At 36.8% G+C, this 20274-nt stretch overlaps 1 protein-coding gene across 1 annotated transcript in view; it reads left to right on the top strand.

Moving 5' to 3' along the window:
• The window catches only part of LOC101565086 (vomeronasal type-2 receptor 116-like), a 48173-nt gene that overhangs the window by 23641 nt on the left and 4258 nt on the right, over positions 1 to 20274 (top strand). The window contains 4 exon segments of the mRNA XM_023707443.1: positions 1834 to 2065; positions 2067 to 2288; positions 2290 to 2689; positions 5878 to 5982. Of these exon segments, the coding sequence (XP_023563211.1) occupies positions 1834 to 2065; positions 2067 to 2288; positions 2290 to 2689; positions 5878 to 5982 (959 nt within the window).

Genomic DNA, 20274 nt, shown 5'->3' with positions numbered 1-20274 from the left:
TTAGCAGTGAAATTTATAAGCATTCAAAAATCTTTTGCTATTGAATTCTTTCCTAGGAAACAAAAGGTGGAAAATCAATTCATTTAAGGCAGGAATTAAGACTATTACCGGTAGCTAAAAATGTACTTAGGAGAAACGAAGTACACTTTGCACTTTTCTTTGCAAACTAAATTCACATTTTCTATTTCTGATTCAGATATGTGTTTCAGGGTCATTTATAGCCTATAATTAAATCCAGTAAATCCTGGAAAGGAAAAAGAAGGCTAAAAATGAAGACAACAAAATAACATTGCACAACTCTGTGATTTTACAAAGAAACAATAAGGAGATATCATTCATCACATAAGAAGTAACATGATAGCTTTGAACTGCCCCCCCCTTTTTTTTTGCAGAACCAGGGATTGAACTCAGGATCTTGAGCTTGTCAGGGAAGTGCTTATTCCACGGAGCCATCTCCCTGGCCCCCCTGAACTGCCCTTTAAATATTGTATTTATTATATCTTATAGCACACTTCACTATTTTTGAAAGCAAGAATAAGATATATTTGTATCACACTTCTGGCAGACATGACACTCTACAGCATGGTCAGTGCAATGAAAGAAAAAAAAAAGCCACAAAAATATATTAGAGAGGGAGGAACATGAATGATAGCATTTTCCAATAATGTAAGTTTATAAGCATAAAATCCATGTTAATGAATAAATGGATACTTTAATTTCCTGGTTATATAATACAAGATTGTTACAAACAAGCAAAATCTCATTTTCATACCTGGGTCATGGGGCACTCCTAGATACAACTTCAAAATTTGATTTTTACCACATTTCAAAATCATTAAGTATGTAGTAATATATCCTGCAATGGTTTTGAAAGGCACAAGAATTACATTCTTAAAATACCCATTTGACAATAAAAATTAAGTAAGTGGTTGCATAAAGCACACTGATAGGTGGAGAGTCTTAAAAATATAATTACTTGACATTCAGTGTGATTTTGTATATGTATTTTCCTAGGAATTAGCAAATTATGTTGATTTTTCATTATCTGGAGAATCATAAATATTGTTTGGATCCAATGAGTGAAGCAAAAAATGTTTCACTTCACTAAAGTAGATCCTTTATTACTTTGTAAAGACAGAATGATTTTTCCCATAATTTTATTGAGAAACAAATAGCAATGAGACAGTTTCAAATCAAATTGGTAGGACACTTTCAATAATTAACACACTGCATACATTCTTCCTAGTGATTAATTGCTGTAAAAATGCGGACATGATATCCTATTTACAAACACCATTAGAACAAATCCCTATATTCATACAAGAGAATGTAACTATATATCTATATTAACCACTTTGAATACACAGATACAAAATGAACATTCATCTGTATACCCTTTTTTTGTTAAGTTCCGTTAAAAACAGAATGATTTTATAGATATGCCGGATTTAAAAGAATAATCTTACTTAAGAATTAATCTCCATAGATGCACATCTTTTACTTTGTGTTTAGAGAGAACTAAAAAAATGAGGAATGGCAATGCATACCTGGAGTTCAGAGTTCAGGTAGGCTGAGGTGAAAGATTATAAGGCAGAACAAAGCCTAGGTAACATGATTTCAGGAAATCCTTACTCAAAAGAGCACAATTTTAAAGGGTTGAGAATATATAATACTGCAAACTTTCTGAGTTTAATAACACGTATTGAAAAAGAAAGAGAAAGAAAAGAAGTCTTTAAAATGAAAACTTAATTCAAATCCAAGGGTGACGGAGGTGGGTCTGTAAAAATAAATAATATTAAACTTGAGAAAAATAACAAATTTAATTTTTGCTAGATATGGAGCACTGTGTGAAGTGTTCACAACATCAATATGTGAATACTCAGAGAAATCATTGCCTGCAAAAGGCTGTGAATTTTCTGGCCTATGACAGTCCTTTGGGCAAAGCTCTGGCTTGCACTGCCCTGAGTCTCACGCTACTCACAGCTGTTGTTCTTCGGCTCTTTGTGAAGCACCGAGACACTCCCATTGTCAAGGCTAGCAACAGGGCTCTCAGCTACACCCTGCTCTTCTCTCACCTGCTGTTTCTTCTGCTCCTTGCTCTTCACTGGCCAGCCCAACACAGCCACCTGCATCCTGGAGCAGACCACATTTGGACTTGTATTCACTGTGGCTGTTTCCACTGTCTTAGCCAAAACCGCTACTGTGGTGCTGGCCTTTAAGGCCACTGCTCCAGGCAGGAGGATGAGGCAGTTGTTGGTGTCAGGGGCACCAAATCATATCATCCCATTCTTCTCTGATTCAACTCACTCTTTGTGGAATCTGGATGGGGACAAATCCACCCTACATTGACACAGATGCTCACTCTGAGCATGGCCACATCATCATCATGTGCAACAAGGGCTCCCTCACTGCCTTCTATTGTGTCTTGGGATACCTGGGCTCCCTGGCCCTGGTGAGCTTCACTGTGGCTTTCCTGGCAAGGAATCTGCCTGACACCTTCAATGAAGCCAAGTTCCTGACGTTCAGCTGCAGCGTATGGATCACATTCCTGCCTGTATACCACAGCAACAAGGGGAAAGTCTTGGTGGCCATGGAGGTCTTTGCTATCTTGGCTTCAAGCGCAGGGTTGCTGGGCTGCATCTTTGTCCCCAAGTGCTACATTATTTTCTTAAGACCAGAGAGAAATTCTGTGACTGGGATCAGTTATAAAACTCCTCCTGGAAACTAACTTCCCAGCCGCACCTACTTTTTCTCCCTGCCCCATAACTACATCTGAATTCCCATGACTGAAGGAATTCTATAAGGTCTTGAGTTTTGTGAAGACTGATCATGTCACGTTGTGACTCTTAAATGTTATCACTTAAAACTTATCAAATGATTTAATTTGAATCATCTGAAGATGGAGGTCTTGAGCTGGTCCTCATCTGCTGGATGCAGCTGGAAGGAGCAGAGCACAGCAGCCAATCACAAGCCAGGGCTGACTGGTCAAGTTTGAGTTTTATAGAAATATATCTGGTGAGCTGAAGAATACTGCTAGCTCAGACATGCCCAGGCCAAGGCCCACACCTACAGTGAGGATCCTGTAAGCTCGAAGGTGGCAGTAAGCAACTGGAGTTCATGAGTCTGCCTGGAAGATTCCACATACGTGAAGGGGAAGTGTACAGACAGATATCAGGGAAACTAACTTAAGTACAAAGTTCTGATTTACAATCTGCTTTTTTTTATAGCAATAATGTCTACTCCTGTGGGCTAATCTAAATACCCATTAGTTACAAAAGATTATCAATTTCTAAATTTGACTGTTATTAGCATCACTAATTTTACTACTGTAAAAGGGATACCATATCTGCCTTAACCACATGTTCTTCCTTGCCTTATAATATTGAGATGCCACTGGATAATAACCTCACAAAAGCCTTATACTTAAAGACAGAGAACACTGCCAAATGGAAACCAGTATGTGACTCTTAATCAATAGAGAGGACAACTTCTTAGGACACCAACAGAACAAGGATGTCTGACACAGGAGAAATAGATCCTTTACAGAGAGATTCTTATTGCAGTGATGCTGCTACATACTATCAAACTTTTACAGAATGTATCACAGAAGTCAACATAAGGAGTTCTCTGAAAAATAGAAAAAGATAAAAGAAGGAACAAAATGCAACCTCAGGCCCCAAGCCCACAGAGAACAATGCCAGGAGATAACAGCATAGAACAAACTGGAAGCCACACACTAGAAATCTCTAAAATAGTAGCAAGTGAAGCAAACAATTGCAAAAGAGCATAGAGGAAATCAGAACAGAATTAATCCCCCAGGTAAAAAAGAAGTGATAAATAAAATGAAATAATTACTATGCATTTCAGAAGAATACACTGATAAAAAAAGCAGATTTTAAGATCTATATAGAAAATTTAAAAGCTTCATTATAGGCTAGAAAAACCTATTTAAATGAAAGTGAAGATAGACTTTCATTCCTGAAGACAACATTGCTGCAAGTGATCTAAAAGGAAAAACTGATAAAAATGATAAAGATCAAGGAAATAATAACTCAACAGCTGCAAGCTATTGCCAAGATGAACCACATAAGACTGATAGGCATCAATTAGAAAGAAGGAGTTATCCAAAAGAACTTAAAGCCTCTGGGCAGATGTAACAGAAGAAAACTTCCTTATTGGGAAAACCATCTAACATTCAGATAATCAAGGCATATAGATCTCCAAATAAAATCAATCCAACCCAATTAAAACTACACCCAAGCCTACAATAATCATGATTCAAAAAAAATTCAGCATAAGAACAACATTCTAAAAGCTGCTAGAGACCATTTAAGAACTTTGGCAGACTCTGGGCAGCATGCAGGACTCTGGTAAACTCTGATCTTCCTTAGTTACCGGTGTACAGGTTTGGAGGTTCTGCTAGCACTGGTCCAATCTTTTAAGAACTTAAAAGTACTCTGGGCACACTCTGGGACTCTGGTTGAATAATGGGAGCTTCAAAATTGCCAAAATGCAGGAGCAAAAGGCCATGTCATTCCTCTAGCTCACCAAGAACAAATCGAAGATGGAAAGACATAGAAGAACTTGGAAATCACAAACCTTAAGTCTCTTAAATGAATGATGGCAACTGAAGTAAAAATAAAGTCCTTCAGAGCATAAAAGAAATAGGATGAAAAATAATCTCTTAGGTCCCAAAAGAAATAACAACAATCATGGAAGAATGGCTCAACACAGCTAAAGAAGAGATAAAAGAAAAATACAGGAGAACTGAAAAATGATGGAGGGGGCAGGGGAGATAGCTCCGTGTAATAAGTACTTGCATGACAAATACAAGGCCCTGAGTCTGATCCTTGGTTTCACTAAAAAAAAAAAAAAAAAAAAAAAATGGACACACTGACTGAATGAAAAATACAAAAGAGTATTAGAATTCATGAAACACATTGAAACAGATATCTGAGAAATTAAAAATTCCATTGAAAGTTGGCAAAACCTCTTGAATGAAACCAAAAACAGACTTTCAGACCTTGAAGACAGTGGTGTAGCTCATGAATATGAAAGAAAGGTGTCATAAAACTAACAGGGATCCAGGAAATAAAAATTTATCAGCTATAAGACAATGCAAAAAAAGATATAAGAATAGTAAGTGTTAATGAAGTAGCAGGACATAGCACAAATGACATAAGAAGACTATTTGCAGAAGTATAACAGAAAATTTTCCAAACATGAGAAGAGAACCTGACAGACATGTAAGCAAGGTATATAGAACTACACACAGACAAAATTATAGTAAATCTACATGTAGACACATACTAATCACGATCTCATAAATTCAGCAAATAACATAATATTAAAAATTGCAAAAGAGAACAAAGACATCACCTATAATGGAAAATCCATCAGAATCACAGCAAATTTCTCAAATCAAGAAGAGCTTGGAGTGAAGTATTTCAGGTCCTGAAAAAATAATAACTTCCAACCCAGATCGATGTACCCCGCACAACTATCAAATTCAATGATGAAATATGATCTTTTTATGACAAAGAACAATAGAAGAAATTCATGACCACCAAATCAACCCTACAAAGCATACTGGCAAGTATTCCTGAAAGGTACAGAAGTGACCACAGTTTGAAGAACAACACAAAGGACCAAAAAACAGAGCAAGTAGTTGAAAAGAGGGGAAAAATATGGAACCTACAGAAGGAAAAGAACATGACAAAGAGAGACCAATACATGTCTGTTATAATTATCAATGTGAATGGCCTTAATTCACTAATCAAAAGAAACAGACTAACAAAGTAGATTAATAAACAAAATCCAACAATATGCCACCTATAACACATACATTAACTCAAAAGGTAATTCACAGACTAACAGTCAAAGGATAGTAAACAATTCTCTATCACACAGAAAATCAGAAAAAGCAGGGGTAGCTATCCTGGTTGGAACATTATCCACTTCAAGCCAAAAATCATCCAAAGAGTAAAAAAAGGTCTCTTCATATTTCTTAAGGAAACACTACAAGAGAATGAGATAATGATTATAAATGTATATGCTCCTTCCTGGAAACAACCCAGTTGCACATCAACTGAATAATGGATAATGAAAATGTTGAAACTTTATACAATGGAGTATTATTCACCTATAAAGTAGGATAAGTTTGAGTCTTTTGTCAGTAAATGCATGCCCCTACAGAACATACTCTCAAGTGAAATAAATCAGAGCAAACATCGTATTGTCTCCTTAGTGTGAGAATCTGAAAAAGAAAATACAATCTGAAGAGTACAATAGATACTGGGAAAACTGGATGAACTTATTTTTTAATTTGGTCTTACTTATGAATATTTCCTTTTGAGGAAAGTGTCACTGTGCGCAGGGGAAGGACAGGTATAGAAATATAGACCTGAAACAAAAGCCTAGTGTCCCAAGGGAGCAAGGAAGACTACACAAAGGACCGTTGTTTCTCACTTGTAAATTTGGGCAAGCTGGGATTCAAGGCTGCAGATAACAGCTTCTCTTGATGGCTCTCTGTCTTTTCTCTGATCCCTTGCTTGGGATGTTATTAGCTACCATTGTGTAAACTTAGTGTAAATGGTGGATGTCAATAGAGAAGGTAGTTTGTGTTCCACAAAGTAGTTATGCACATTCTTTAGCCTGCATTTAGCACTCAATTAGTGTGAGATGCTTCTGTGGCTGTGGAATCAATTAGAGAGAGACTAATCTCAGTGAGAAGTTTGAAGCTATATTCATTGGCTCATCCCACCATTTCTTCCTGCACTGACTCATAACATACAACAGACACTAGGGTTTGTGGGGGAAAGAGATTCACCTATGTTTGCAAGCAGAATGGTTTGGATAATGGTAGTGCACATTTCTACTGGTCTATGGAAAGGAGCAGATATTACTTAATTGGTCTTGTCTCCTTTATTTCAACTGTTTGTGCTTTTTTTCTTCTTAATCTTTCACACATTTCTGCTCTTTTTCTTTCTTCTTCCAATTTTATATACATACATCCAGCAAAATCAAGAACTTGTTGGAAGACAATACTATGTATTACAACAAATAGTGTCAAACTGACATTACTTTGTTAAGTATAATACTACATCACTTGCAACTTTTGCTGTTTTTATTCTAATATGTACTCTTTAAAAAATAAAAATAAATAAATAAAAATCACTGGAGAAAAGAAACGTACCATACTTAAAGGAAAAACTTGTCACAATAATAGCGGATTTCTCAACAAAAACCATGAACACAAACCATTGCAAGTCCTACACTGAAGCAAATTCCAAACACATTGATATTCCCTGAAAAACTCAACTTCAAGTTTAATAGAGAAATAAAATACTTCAATGACAAAGAAAAATTAAAGAAATTTATGACAACCAAACCAACCCTACACACAGTACTAAAATATATGCTAGCAAGGGATCAAATGCCCAGAATTACAAGAATGACAACAGAAAGAACCCACCAAATAGGGAAAATAGTTAAGCACAGGTCAAAAATAGGGAGCTAACAACAGGAAATTAGCATGAAAAATATAAGGTTGTATATATCAATAATAACCACAAATATAAATTGACTTAATTCACCAATTAAACAAAAGAGATTGGCAGAATGGATTGAAAAACAAAATCAAGGGATGGGGATATAGCTCAACATCATAAACGCCTGTCTGGCAAGTGCAAGGTCCTGAGTTCAACCCCAGGAACCAAAAAAGAAAAAAAATAAATAAAAAGAATACTAGAAGAAACAAACTCCAATATGCTGAATATAAGAAACATATTTACCCCCCCAAAAAAACCTTTTGTAGACTAAAAGCTAAAAGATGGAAAACAATAGTATATGTTCTAGGAGCTGAGAAAAATTTTGGATATCTATCCTTTTATCAGACAATCTGAACTTCAAACCACTAATAATTAAATGAGATAAACAAGGTCACTGCATACTGGTTAGAGAAAAAAAATTCAAGAGGAAGAGAATAATAGTCATCAATATGTATGCACCAAATACAGGAGCACCCAACTATATAAGACAAATCTTAATGGACATGAAAAATCTAATAATCAATTTCACAATCTTAATGGGGACCTTAACACCAGGTTATCTCAAAAGGATAGGTCTAGTGGATAAAAATTAGAAAGAGGTAGCAGAACTGATCCAAACCTTTGAATGAAAGGACTTAGTAGACCTATACAGAGTGTTCCATCAAAGAATATCTGAATACACTTTCTTTTCAGCTGAACAGGGAACATTCTCTAAAAGAGATCATATAGTAATCCATAGAAGATGCTTTAGTAAATGTAAGAAACCAGAAATTATCCTATGCATATCATCTTACTAAAATGGAATGGAACTGGAAATTAACAATAAATCACAAAAATCCTGTAAACGTGGAAATTAAATAAAACCCTCCTTAGCAATTAACAGGTTAGAGATGAAATTAAGTGAGAAATTAAACAGCATCTACAGTCCAATGAAAATCCATACACAACCTACCAGAATTTGCGGGACGCACTGCAAGGAGTTCTCAGGGGGAAATTCATGGAAGTGAGCTCACACATTAGGAAAGCAGAATGAGAACAAATGAATATCATAATGTTGCACCTTTAGCTTTTAGAAAAAGGTAGCAAACCAAGCCTAAAGTTGACTAAGTAAATACAAAGAATTACTGAATAAAAAAGCTGGTTCTTTGAAAGATTAAATAAAAGTGATGAACCCCTAGCAAACCTCATTAAAAAAAAGGAAAGAGAAATTTCAAATCCAAGCAATAAGGAACAAAAAAATGTGAAATTACTAGAGATGCTGTGGAAATTCAAAACATCATCAACAGCTGTCTTGAAATCTTTGCTTTCACAGAACTGAAGACATAGAAGAAATGGAGAGATTCCTAGATAGGTACAAATTATCAAAACTGATATGAAAACTTTGAGTAACACAAATGAAACACTTTAGTGGATGGAAGAGGAAGCAATAATCCAAAAAACATTCCTAAAGGCAAGTATTATACTGATACCAAAACCAAAGGAAGATTCAATCCAAAAAGAGAATTACAGACCAGTCTCCCTCATGAACAAAGATGCAAAAACACTTTATAAATCACTAGCAAATAAAATACAGGAAATCATCAGAAGATTACGCACCATGTCCAGGTAGGTTTTATCCCAGAGATGCAAGCATGGTTCAACATATGTGAATCTACAGATGGAATACACCATATCAATAGAGCCAAAACCAAAAATCACATGATTATCTCAATAAATCTGGAAGATACTTTTGACAAAGTCCAACAATCATTCATGATCAAAGCTGTACACAAAATTGGAATAGATGTCCTGTACCTCAATCTGATAAAAAGCCATCTATGAAAACCAGTAGCCATTATAATTCTAAATGGAAAAATAAAGGAAAGCTTTTGCTCTCAAATCAGCCATAAGGCAAGGATGTGCTCTTTGACCATTACTACTCAATATAGCTGTGCAATTATCTAGAACCATTAGATGACAGAAATAAAATGAATAAGAATAGCTAAATCTGAGACAAACTATCATTATTTGAAAATGACTTGATGCTCTACTTGGAAGACAAGAAAAAAACCTTCACAAAGAAGATCCTAAAATTTAAAAAAAGAAAATTACTAGCAGGGGTTTGATCTACTGCATGCCATGGCAGACCCACCCTGGGAGCTCTGAGACTGCAATTGAAATTGGGTGTGGTGGTTCACGCCTGTAATCTCAGCATTTGGGGGGCTGAAAACAGGAGGATCACTACAAGTTACAAGTCTGATCTGTGTAGTGAGACCCTCTAGACCCTGTATTAAATACATAAAAATAGAATTTATACTACAAAATTACTGTGATGAAATCAGCATGATAGTGGCAAAAAAAGAGAACCTCATGGATAAGTGGAACAGATTAAAAGATGCAAACACAACTACAAGCTCACTAAGCAATCTTATCTTTGACAAAAGGAATCAAACATGTTCACTGGAAGAAAGAAATCTTCTTTCACAAATTTTGCTAGTAAAAATGGCTCTCCACACGCCAAGAACTAAAACTAGACCTGGGTCTATTACCATGCACAAAACTAAAGTAACAGTTGATTAAAAATATAAACATTAAAACAGAAACATTAAATCTCCTAGAAGAAAAAGTAGGTGGAAATCTTGGAAACATAGGGGTAGGTAGAGAGTTTGTCTCCTGAATAAAAGCCAAACTGCATGGAAAATATTTCAAAGAATCAACATCTGGAGTCTCATCTTACTCAGAAATTTCTGCATGTGAAATGAAATCACCAACAGAGTGAAAAGAGAACCCACAAAATTGGAAGAAATTTTAACCAACAAATGTTCAGACAGAGGTCTTCTTTTTACAATATATGAAAAAAATGGCCCTCAAAATCTGGGCTTCTGAGATAAATACACACATCTCAGAGGAAGGTATATAGATGGCAAAGAAATACATGAAACAATGTTCCACAGCATTGGTCATTTGAAAATGAAAAAAACTTTTAGATACAATCTCACCCCCGAAAGAATGTCATAAAAATTTAACTAATAATAAATGTTGGAAAGGCTGTGGAGAAAAAGAAACACTTCTCCACTGTTGGTGGGAATATGCACTGGCACAACCCTTTTGGAAATCAGTGTGGAGACTCCTCAAAAACCTAGACTGGAAATCACATTCAATCCAGTTATTCCCCTTCTGGATATTTCCTCAAAACAACTGAAAATATCATAGAACAGTGGTATGTGTGTACCCATGTATATAGCACTGCAATTTGTTATAGCCAAATCTTGGAAACAAGCAAAATGCTGATCACCTGAGCAATAGATGAAAATGTCATGGTATCCTACAATACCATGAGCAATACTCACTTATAAAGAAATACAAACTCCAAGCCTTTATATGTAGGTGGATGCAATTAGAGGCTATACTCATGAGTGAAATAAATATAACCTATATGTGTAAATATTGTATTGTCTTCCTAGTGTAAGAACCTGAAAAAATAAATAAAACACAAGAAGTATAATAGATATAGTAAAATGGAAAGAAACTGAACATAAGGATTAAACTATGAAGATGAAAGGAGAAAATATAGGTAAAAAGGAAGGGGGAAAATATTGCAAGTGTATATACAGGATGGCTGACATGATGGTACTAATAATGTTCATCAGTTTTTTGAAAATGGCAGTTAATGTTTATAATTTTCACCTTGACTAACTCTATGCTGATATGTTATCTAAGCAACTACATTGAGGACAGCAATGTGTAATACGAAAACAATGGTTGAATACTGGCCATCATGGTATTCTAAGTGTGTACCATTTCTGATGTCTTATCAATTATTATTATACTATCTTTAAGATAAATTTAGAAAAGAAGAAATATTAAGGTCTAATGAAATCAAGGGTTAATGTTCAATCATTTGTATGATCTTGCATAGCTATATCTGTTAATATGAGCAATAGATTTATGGATAGAAATAGGTAATATATCCATTGTTACTGTTAGTCTTGTTTTGAAAATCTGTAGTATATGTATTTTTTTACCCTGTTTCTGTCTTCACTTCTGCTATAATTTTTGATTGTGGTTTTACTCTTCAAAATAAAATAAAAGTTTTTTAAAAAGAGTAGGCCTTGTTGATCTGAAAATGGAGTGTGATAGTAGGTAAGAATCCTGACGCCTTCACATGGTACTCAGGGTGAGAAAGCACATTCAATCCATTCATTGTACACCAGACAAGAGTAGGAAACTCAGGCTCTGAGAAATAAGTGACTTTTCAGGCAGAGCCATGATGTGGACCCAGAGGTCACAAGGTGTCTCCACCCACTCCAGCCAATGTCCTCACATCCTGACCTAACCACTGCTCTAAGCCAGAGACACTCAGCAACCTGTGGCAGCCTCTATCCTGAACCATTTCTTGAACAACATTGCAGAAATCTTTTGAGGTATCTGCATGGGTGTCAATGAGACATCTGTATCACTGCTGCAGTAATGGCATGGGATGGGGCCCAAAACTTCAGCACATAAAGCGCACGGCCAGGACTTGTAACATGCTCACTTAGAGCACTGTGCTGAGCCCTGGAGGACTGTGGAGCTGGCCGGCTGGAATGCACCATTGCAGGCAGCTCTCTCTTCATAGGTGTATTCTGGCTGCTGCATGGTGGGCCTATTTCACAGGATGAGGGGCAGGATGTTCTCTAATGAGATCACATAAGCTGTGAGACCCCAGCAGCAGTGGCTAGAAACTGTTTCCCAAGGTGAGGCCCAGGAAGGACACAGCCCACCCTTCTCTCAAACAGTGAGAGGATATACCCCTCATTGAGGCCCAGGGGTGCAAGAAAGGTGAGCAATGCAAATGGCAGTTCACAGAGAGTGAGAGTGGGAAGAGAGCTGGTGACAAGCCACCCTGGGTTGTCCTCACTGAGGTCCTAGAAAGTGGCAAAACCCATGAGTAGAGGTCACAGTGCAGGACTCTGCCTCTCCTACACCCACACAGGTGATTACCACAGGAAAACTCCACTGCTTGCTCTGCCTCCAGCCCAGTGAGGTGCAACCAGGACATTACACAAAATAATAGCCAGGAAAGGCTGATGAGAAATGAGAGGGAAAAAAAGGGGGGAAAAACAGCTATTCAGGACATCTGGTGATGGCAGCCTCCTCAGAGATCTGTGGGAACACAAAAGATGCAAAGCTGACTGGGCACAAGGGCTCTAAATCTTGGCTTTGGATTAAAGTCCCTAGAAAGAAAGCTTTTAATCCACATGGCCCCAGCATTAATCCTTGAAGAAAAATCATGTAGCTACCTGGCAAAGACCCAAAAGCTTAACCACTTTGCGAAGGAACAGAACTTCTTAGACACTGCCATGAGCTGCACAAAAGTCACGACCCCCAGAGAAAACTGCACAGTATTTAGAAGTTATAAATAGCTTCACTTTTTTCATACTCAGCAATTCCATATCAAGGAGTCTGCCCTGAAATGACAGCTCAGAGGAAACAACCATGCAGAGGCTTTTTCCCTGGAAAGCTGTGTGTACAGCAAGACTGCTCAGGAAGGGAGGCCTCTGCCAAAGGAGCTGTGCTTCCTCATCCGCTCAGCACAGAGCCTGTGGCCCGCTGGACCTGCAGTCCACACAGTGCAACTGGAGAGTGACTGGCAACACACATGCAGATAACCAGGGACACACTGTCTTTCATGGAAATAAGAAAGATTAGGCACCTATTTTTTTTTTTAGAAAAGAAGACTTTAAAAAATATTTTAAAGCAAATACCTTGCAGCCCCACCCAGCAAAATACCAGGAAGCTGCAGCACCACTTACTGAAGAAGATTTCCCACGGGACAGGCAACCAGTAGGCTGAGACACAAGAGTGAGATTAGTCGTTTGTGATTTCTTAATAGAGTTTTAACTTTTAAGCCACATGGGTGGTTACATGCTTGAAAGGATACACTGCAAAATGAGCCACATTGAGGAGCAAATATCAGGTCTAGACTGCTGAATTTCAGTAAGCAATTATGAAAAGAAAGATTAAACATAGCAAGGAACTATGAAAAATTAGTGCATCAGCCACTAGATGACAGGCGAATATCAACATTGAATAGAGTCAAAAAAAAAGCAGGAGTGCAAGCAAAATGAACAACTGCTCTCCAAAGTAATGAAAGAAAATATCCCCATCAAGGAAAAAGAATCTGACATATAGTAATATAACAATCGCAGTGCTGAGGAGGCTATAAGAAAGAGGATCACTATGAATTTGAGCTGTGTAGTGAGACTCTGCAAAAAAAATTAAAATAAATAAGTAAAGTAAAAATATAACATTGATGGAGAAATATGGCACTTCCAAGACAACTTAAGAAATTCATGAAGGTGTGGGAGAGTTTCCAGATACCATGCGCCCCAGGGAGTGGGAACTGTCCAGTCCAAACTCAGGTGGAAGCAGCTTTAGTGAGACCCTCTTCGGCGCCCTTGGGACCCTCCCCAACACTGCGCAGGTCCCCACCCCCACTCCTGCCTAGCAAGGGAGAACTTCTGTCACATTCTCCAGACCCCAAGATCCAGTCCTAGCCCAGGCCCAGTGAGTGTGTGGGACAGCATCCCCTCTCTCCTTCTCCTCCATGTCCCCTTCAGACTCAGCTCAGGCCTGGCATACATACCTGAGGTGAAACTCTGCAGCTACAGTCCCTGAAGAGAGAGTAGGAGAGATAACCACCCAGCTAGTCCGGGACCAGAACATCTTGCCAGAGGGGAACAACAGGTTCACTCACAAGGGCTGCCGATGGAAGGAGCTGAGTACAGCAGCCAGACCCAAGGCAGGCACAAATGGTTAAATTCAAACTTTGTAGATCTGCACCTGAATTTCAGTAGGTGCTAAGGTTATAACAGTACAAAAGCTCTAAAACAAATGTCAGAAGACAGTGCTATACAAAATGACAATGAGAAGGAGCAAAATGCAGTCTCAGATTCCAAGCCTACCCACAACAAGTGCAGAGGACACTAGCACAGAACAAACTGGGAATCACACAGCTGAAATCAATGATTCAACAGCTACTGAAATAAAGGAACATCTGCAGAAAGGTATAGAGGAACTCATATTGAAAATAAAAAAAGAAATTCCTGAATTAATAGCGTCTGCAGTAAAGAATCAAATGCAGAAACATATGGAGGAAACCCAGTGCCCACCCAGAACAAGTGCAGAGGACACTAGCTCAGCTGAAATGTATGATTTAATAGCATCGCAAGTAAAAAAGCAACAGCAGAAAGGTATAGAGCAACTCAGAGCGGAATTAATTTCTGAAATAAAAAAAAGCTCTGAACTCATAGCATCTGAAGTAAAGAATCAAATACAGAAACATGTGGAGGAAACCCAATCCGAAAAAAACTGCAGTAAAAGAGTAACTGCTTCTAGAGAAGATATGGATAAAAAAAAATAGAGGAGGTTAGAAAACTGATGTATTCCTTGAATGCGCAGCACAGGAAAGATATAAATCACATGAAGCAGAGTCAAAGAGATATAGAGGAAATTAAAATGTCAATTAAAAGCCTGCAAAACTGTGAGTGAAAGTGAAGACAGAGAGTCAGATCTTGAAGATGCTGGTGCGGCTAGAGAAAAGGTAAAAAAAGATCTCCTAAAACAACTAGGATGCAGGAAAAAATAATTCATCACTTGCAAGACAATGCAGAGATGAACAATGTGAAACTAATAGGTATCAATGAGAAAGAAGGAGTCAATACAAATGACACTAAAAAATATGGGCAGAAGCAATAGTGGAAAACTACCAAAATATGAGAAAACAATCTGACATCCAGGTAACAGAAGCATACATAAAGCCAAGTAACCTCAATCCAATTAAAAGCACACCAACACATATAATCATCAAGATCCCAGAAATCCAGCACAAGAATACTATACAAAGCTGCTAGAAAAAAGAAGCAGATCACATACAAAGGAAAACCCATCAGAATTACGGCCAACTTCTCTTCACCGACCATGAAAGCAAGAAGAGCATGGAGCAGAGAACGTCAAGTCCTCTATGAAAACAAATTCCATCCCAGACTACTATACCCTGCAAAACTGTCTTTCAAGTTTGATGGAGAAATGAAGTATTTCCATGACAAAGAAAAACTGAAGAATTTCATGATGACAAAGCCAACCCTAAATAGGCTTATGAAAAATGCTCTAGAGAGGGACAAAAATGACCTGAACTCCATGAAGGAGAACAAAAGCAACTAACTAAATAGGGCAAACAATTAAACACAGGAGAAAAAGGAGTAAACAACAGCAGGTAAATAACATGTCAATCATAAGTCAATACATCTCAATGATAACCATCAATGTAAATTGACTCAATTCAACAATTAAGAGAAATAGACTGGCATAATGGATTAGATAACAAAATCCAACAATCTGCTCTATACAAGAAACATATTTAGCTCAAAGAAATTCACAGGCTGAAAGTCAAAGGATTGAAAACAATACTACATGCTCCAGGATCTCAGAAAAAAACAGGGGTAGCAATCTTATTCTCAAACAGTCTCAACTTCAAACCAAGAATGATCAAGTGAAATAAAGAAGGCCACTATATACTAGTTAGAGGAAAGATTCAAGAGGAAGAGGTAAAACTCATAAATATGTATGCACCGAACATTGGCTCACCCAATTATATAAAAAAATTCTTAATGGACATGAAAAATAAAATGTTCAATACCACAAACTTAACAGGAGAACTTAACACCCCCTTATCCCAAAAAGATAGGTCAAACACACAATAAATTAGCAAAGTAACAGAACTAAACCAGAGCTTGAAAGAAATGGGCTTATTGGACATACACAGAGTGTTCCACAGGAACAGAGCTGAATGCACATTTTTCTCAGCTGCACATGGGTCATTTTCTAAAATAGACTACATACTAGTCCATAGGTCATGCTTAAGTATATGCAAGAAAAGAGAAATTATCCCATGCATATTATCTGACCACAGTGCAATGAAACTAGAAATAAATGACAAAAGAAACAAGAAAAATACCCTAATACATGGAAATTAAATGACACTGTACTTAACAACCAATGGGTCACAGATGAAATTAAACAAGAAATTCAACAATATCTACAATTCAATGAAAACTCAAGCACAACTTATCGGACTTTTTGAGGTATGATGAAAGCAGTTCTCAGAGGGAAATTCATAGCTGTGGACTCACACATTAGTAAAAAAGAACGGGAATAAATAAACACCCTAATGACGCACCTCCAACAACTACGAAAGGAAAAGTAAACCGTACTCGGAGCCCAAAGACAGGAAGAAATGATAAAGATTAGAGCAGAAATTAATTCAATTGACATGAAGAAAACAGTTCAAAGAATTAACAAAACAAAAGCTGGTTATTTGAAAGATTAATTAAAATTGATAAGCACCCATCTAACCTCATCAAATCAGGAAAGAAAAATTCAACTACAAGCAATAGGGAATAAAAAGGGTATAATTATCACAGACCCAGTGCAAGTTCAGAAGACTATCAATAGCTACTTTGAGAATCTTTACTCTCACAAAACAGAAGACATAGACAAAATCAGCAGATTTCTAGAAAGGTACATATTACCAAAACTGAATGGACAAGATATAACCACTCTCAATAGCCCAGTAACAGCAAATGAAATACAAGATGTAATAAAAAACCTACCGGCAAAGAAAAGTCCAGGTCCCGATGGATTCACAGTTGAATTCTACAAGACATTTACAGAAGATATAGTCCCTAGACTCCTCAAACTCTTCCATGAAATGGAAAAGGAAGCCATCCTTCCAAAATCATTCCTGGAGGCAAGTACTCTACTGATACCAAAACCAGGGAAAGACTCAAATAAAAAAGAGCACTACAGGCCAATCTCCTTCAGGAACATAGATGTAAAAATCCTCAATAAAGTCCTAGCAAATACAATACAGCAAATTGTCAAGATCATACACCATGACCAGGTAGGATTTATCGCAGGGATGCAAGAATGGTTCAATATTCGAAAATCTACAAATGTAATACACTATATAAATAGAGCGAAGACTAAAAACCACATTATTACCTCAATTGATGCAGAAAAGACTTTTGACAAAGTCCAACACTCATTCATGTTCAAAGTCCTACAGAAAATTGGAATAGAAGGCCTTTACTTCAATCTGATAAGAGCCGTTTATGAAAATCCAACGGCTAACATAATTTTAAATGGGGAAAAACTGAAATCTTTTACTCTTAGATCTGGTACAAGACAAGGATGTTCTCTATCACTATTCCTATTCAATATAGTTTTGGAATCATTAGCTAGAGTCATTAGAGAAGAAAAATAAATAAAAGGAATATGAATAAGTGAAGAAGAAGTTAAAGTATCATTATCTGCAGATGATATGATACTTTACTTGAAAAATCCAAAAAAACTCTGCCAAGAAGCTATTATATTTAATACAGAAGTTCAGTAGCATAGCAGGATACAAAGTCAATACCCAAAAGTCAATAGCATTTCTCTACACAGATAACGAACACAATGAGAGGGAATTACAGAAACAATAGCACTGAGGAAAGTGAAATACCTTGGAATTAATCTAACTATAAAAATCAAAGTTCTTTTCAAGGAAAATTACAGTACTTTTAAAAAGGAGATCATAGAGGATTTCAGAAAATGGAAAGATATTCCATGCCCTGGATAGGAAGAATCATCTTTATGAAGATGGACATACTCCCAAAATTGTTGTACAGATTTAATGCAATCCATATTAAACTACTACCAATATACCTCACAGCCCTACAGAAATGATTCCAAAAATTTATTTGGAACCAGAAAAGACCTAGAATAGCATAGGCAATCCTGGCAAACAATGACAAGGCAGGAGGCATTAGAATTCCTGACTTGAAATTATACTACAAGGCTACTGTGATAAAGGCAGCATGGTACTTCTAACAAAATAGACCTGAGGATCAGTGGAATAGATTACAAGACACTGAAGCCTCTATGAACACACTAAGACACCTAATCTTTGTCAAAGGAGCCAAACATACTCACTGGAAAAAAGAGAGCCTCTTTAACAAATGGTGCTGGAAAAATTTCCACTCTATGTGCCTAAAACTAAAACTTGACCCAGGTCTATCACCATGCACTGAGCTAATGTCAAAATTGATCAAAGATCTATACATTAAAACAGAAATACTAAATCTTCTGGAAGCGAAAGCAGTAGGAACTCTTGAAGACATAGGTGTAGGCAAAGAGTTCATGAACAAAAACCAAATCACAAGGGACCTCCTCTAATTGAGAAGTTTCTACACATCAAAGGAAATTACCAACAAAGTCAAAAGGCAACCCACAAATGTCGAAAAAATATTGACAAATAATTACTCAGACAAAGGTCTGTTCTCTAGAATTTATCAAGAACTAAAAAACACTAGGGCCTACAAATTTAAAGACCCAGTCATGAAATGTGCATCTGAGATGAATACACTCTTCTTAGAGGATGAAATTAAAGAAGTGAAAAAATTTATGGAAAAATGCTCCACATCACTAGCCATCTGTGAAATGCAAATTAAAGTAACACTGAGATAATAGCTACCCCAGAAAGAAGGGCTTTCATGAAGAAATCAACCAACAACAAATTTTGGAGGAAAAGGAACCCTTCTCCATTGATTTTCTGAATGTGGACTGGTGCAATCATTATGGAAATCAGTGTGGAGACCTCTTAAAAAACTAGGACTGGAAATCTCTTTCAAATCAGCTATTCTCTTACTGAGAATTTTCCTGAAGGATCTGAAAACGTATCATAATGACATATGTGTAAATATGTTTATACCAGCACAATTTGTGAGTCAAATCTTGGAAACAACCACGATGCCTGTCACCTGATGAAGGATGAAAAAGATGTGGTATTTTTATACAATGGAGTATTACTCAGTTATAAAGAATGATAAACTGGAAGCCTTTATATTTAAGTGGATGCCACTTGAAGAAACACTCCTAAGTGAAATAAACCAGACACACATGTATAAATATTATATAGTTTCCCTAGTATAAGACGTCAAAAGAAGAAATACAAAAGAAAGGTATAATACAACTAAAAGGAAAACAAGAACTTGAAGACCAGACAATGAAGAAAGAGCAAGAAAAGCTTGGAAACATGACAGTGACAAGCCATACAGTTATATGTAAAACATGGGTAAGGCAATAATCCTAAGAATCTTCAGATGATTTTTGAATCCAGCAGTTAACTGGATGGATTTTCACCCTGACTAAACATATATACACTGACACCTGTGAGCTAAGCAACTGAACTGAAAATGGCAATTTGTAATAGTAGGTTCATGCTTGGAATGCCTGTCATTCTGGTCTTTTTAATACATGCTGCTTGTCATGACATGCCAGTTGCTGCTGTGCTGTCTCTCGTGTAGATGATTATTTAAAAAGAAAGGGGGTGGTGAATGAAGGCTGGAGGCAGGATGCGAGCCTGTCGTGCTTTTAGGTTGTATATGGTTAGATTTCTAGACTTATGTGTAAACATATGTAATTGCTTATTCCTATTTTTTAAATATATTTCAATTTTTTAAATTTTTATCATATTCTGTGGGGACTTAAAGTTCAACTTATCAATACTTGATAAAAAATACCTGTTCCATGTTATACTTAGGATGTTTGATATGCAGACAGACAGCGAGGTTAAGCTTAACAGCCTAAGTTGTATGGTAATAACAATAAGCTTGTCTTCTGGATGGTTAACAACCTAAGTTTGCAGACCAAAATTAGAGAA

Source organism: Octodon degus, unplaced genomic scaffold (genome assembly GCF_000260255.1).
Source record: "Octodon degus isolate 3935 unplaced genomic scaffold, OctDeg1.0 scaffold00290, whole genome shotgun sequence".
Classification (NCBI taxonomy): Eukaryota; Metazoa; Chordata; class Mammalia; order Rodentia; family Octodontidae; genus Octodon; species Octodon degus.
This window is presented reverse-complemented; position numbering and strand designations above follow the sequence as displayed.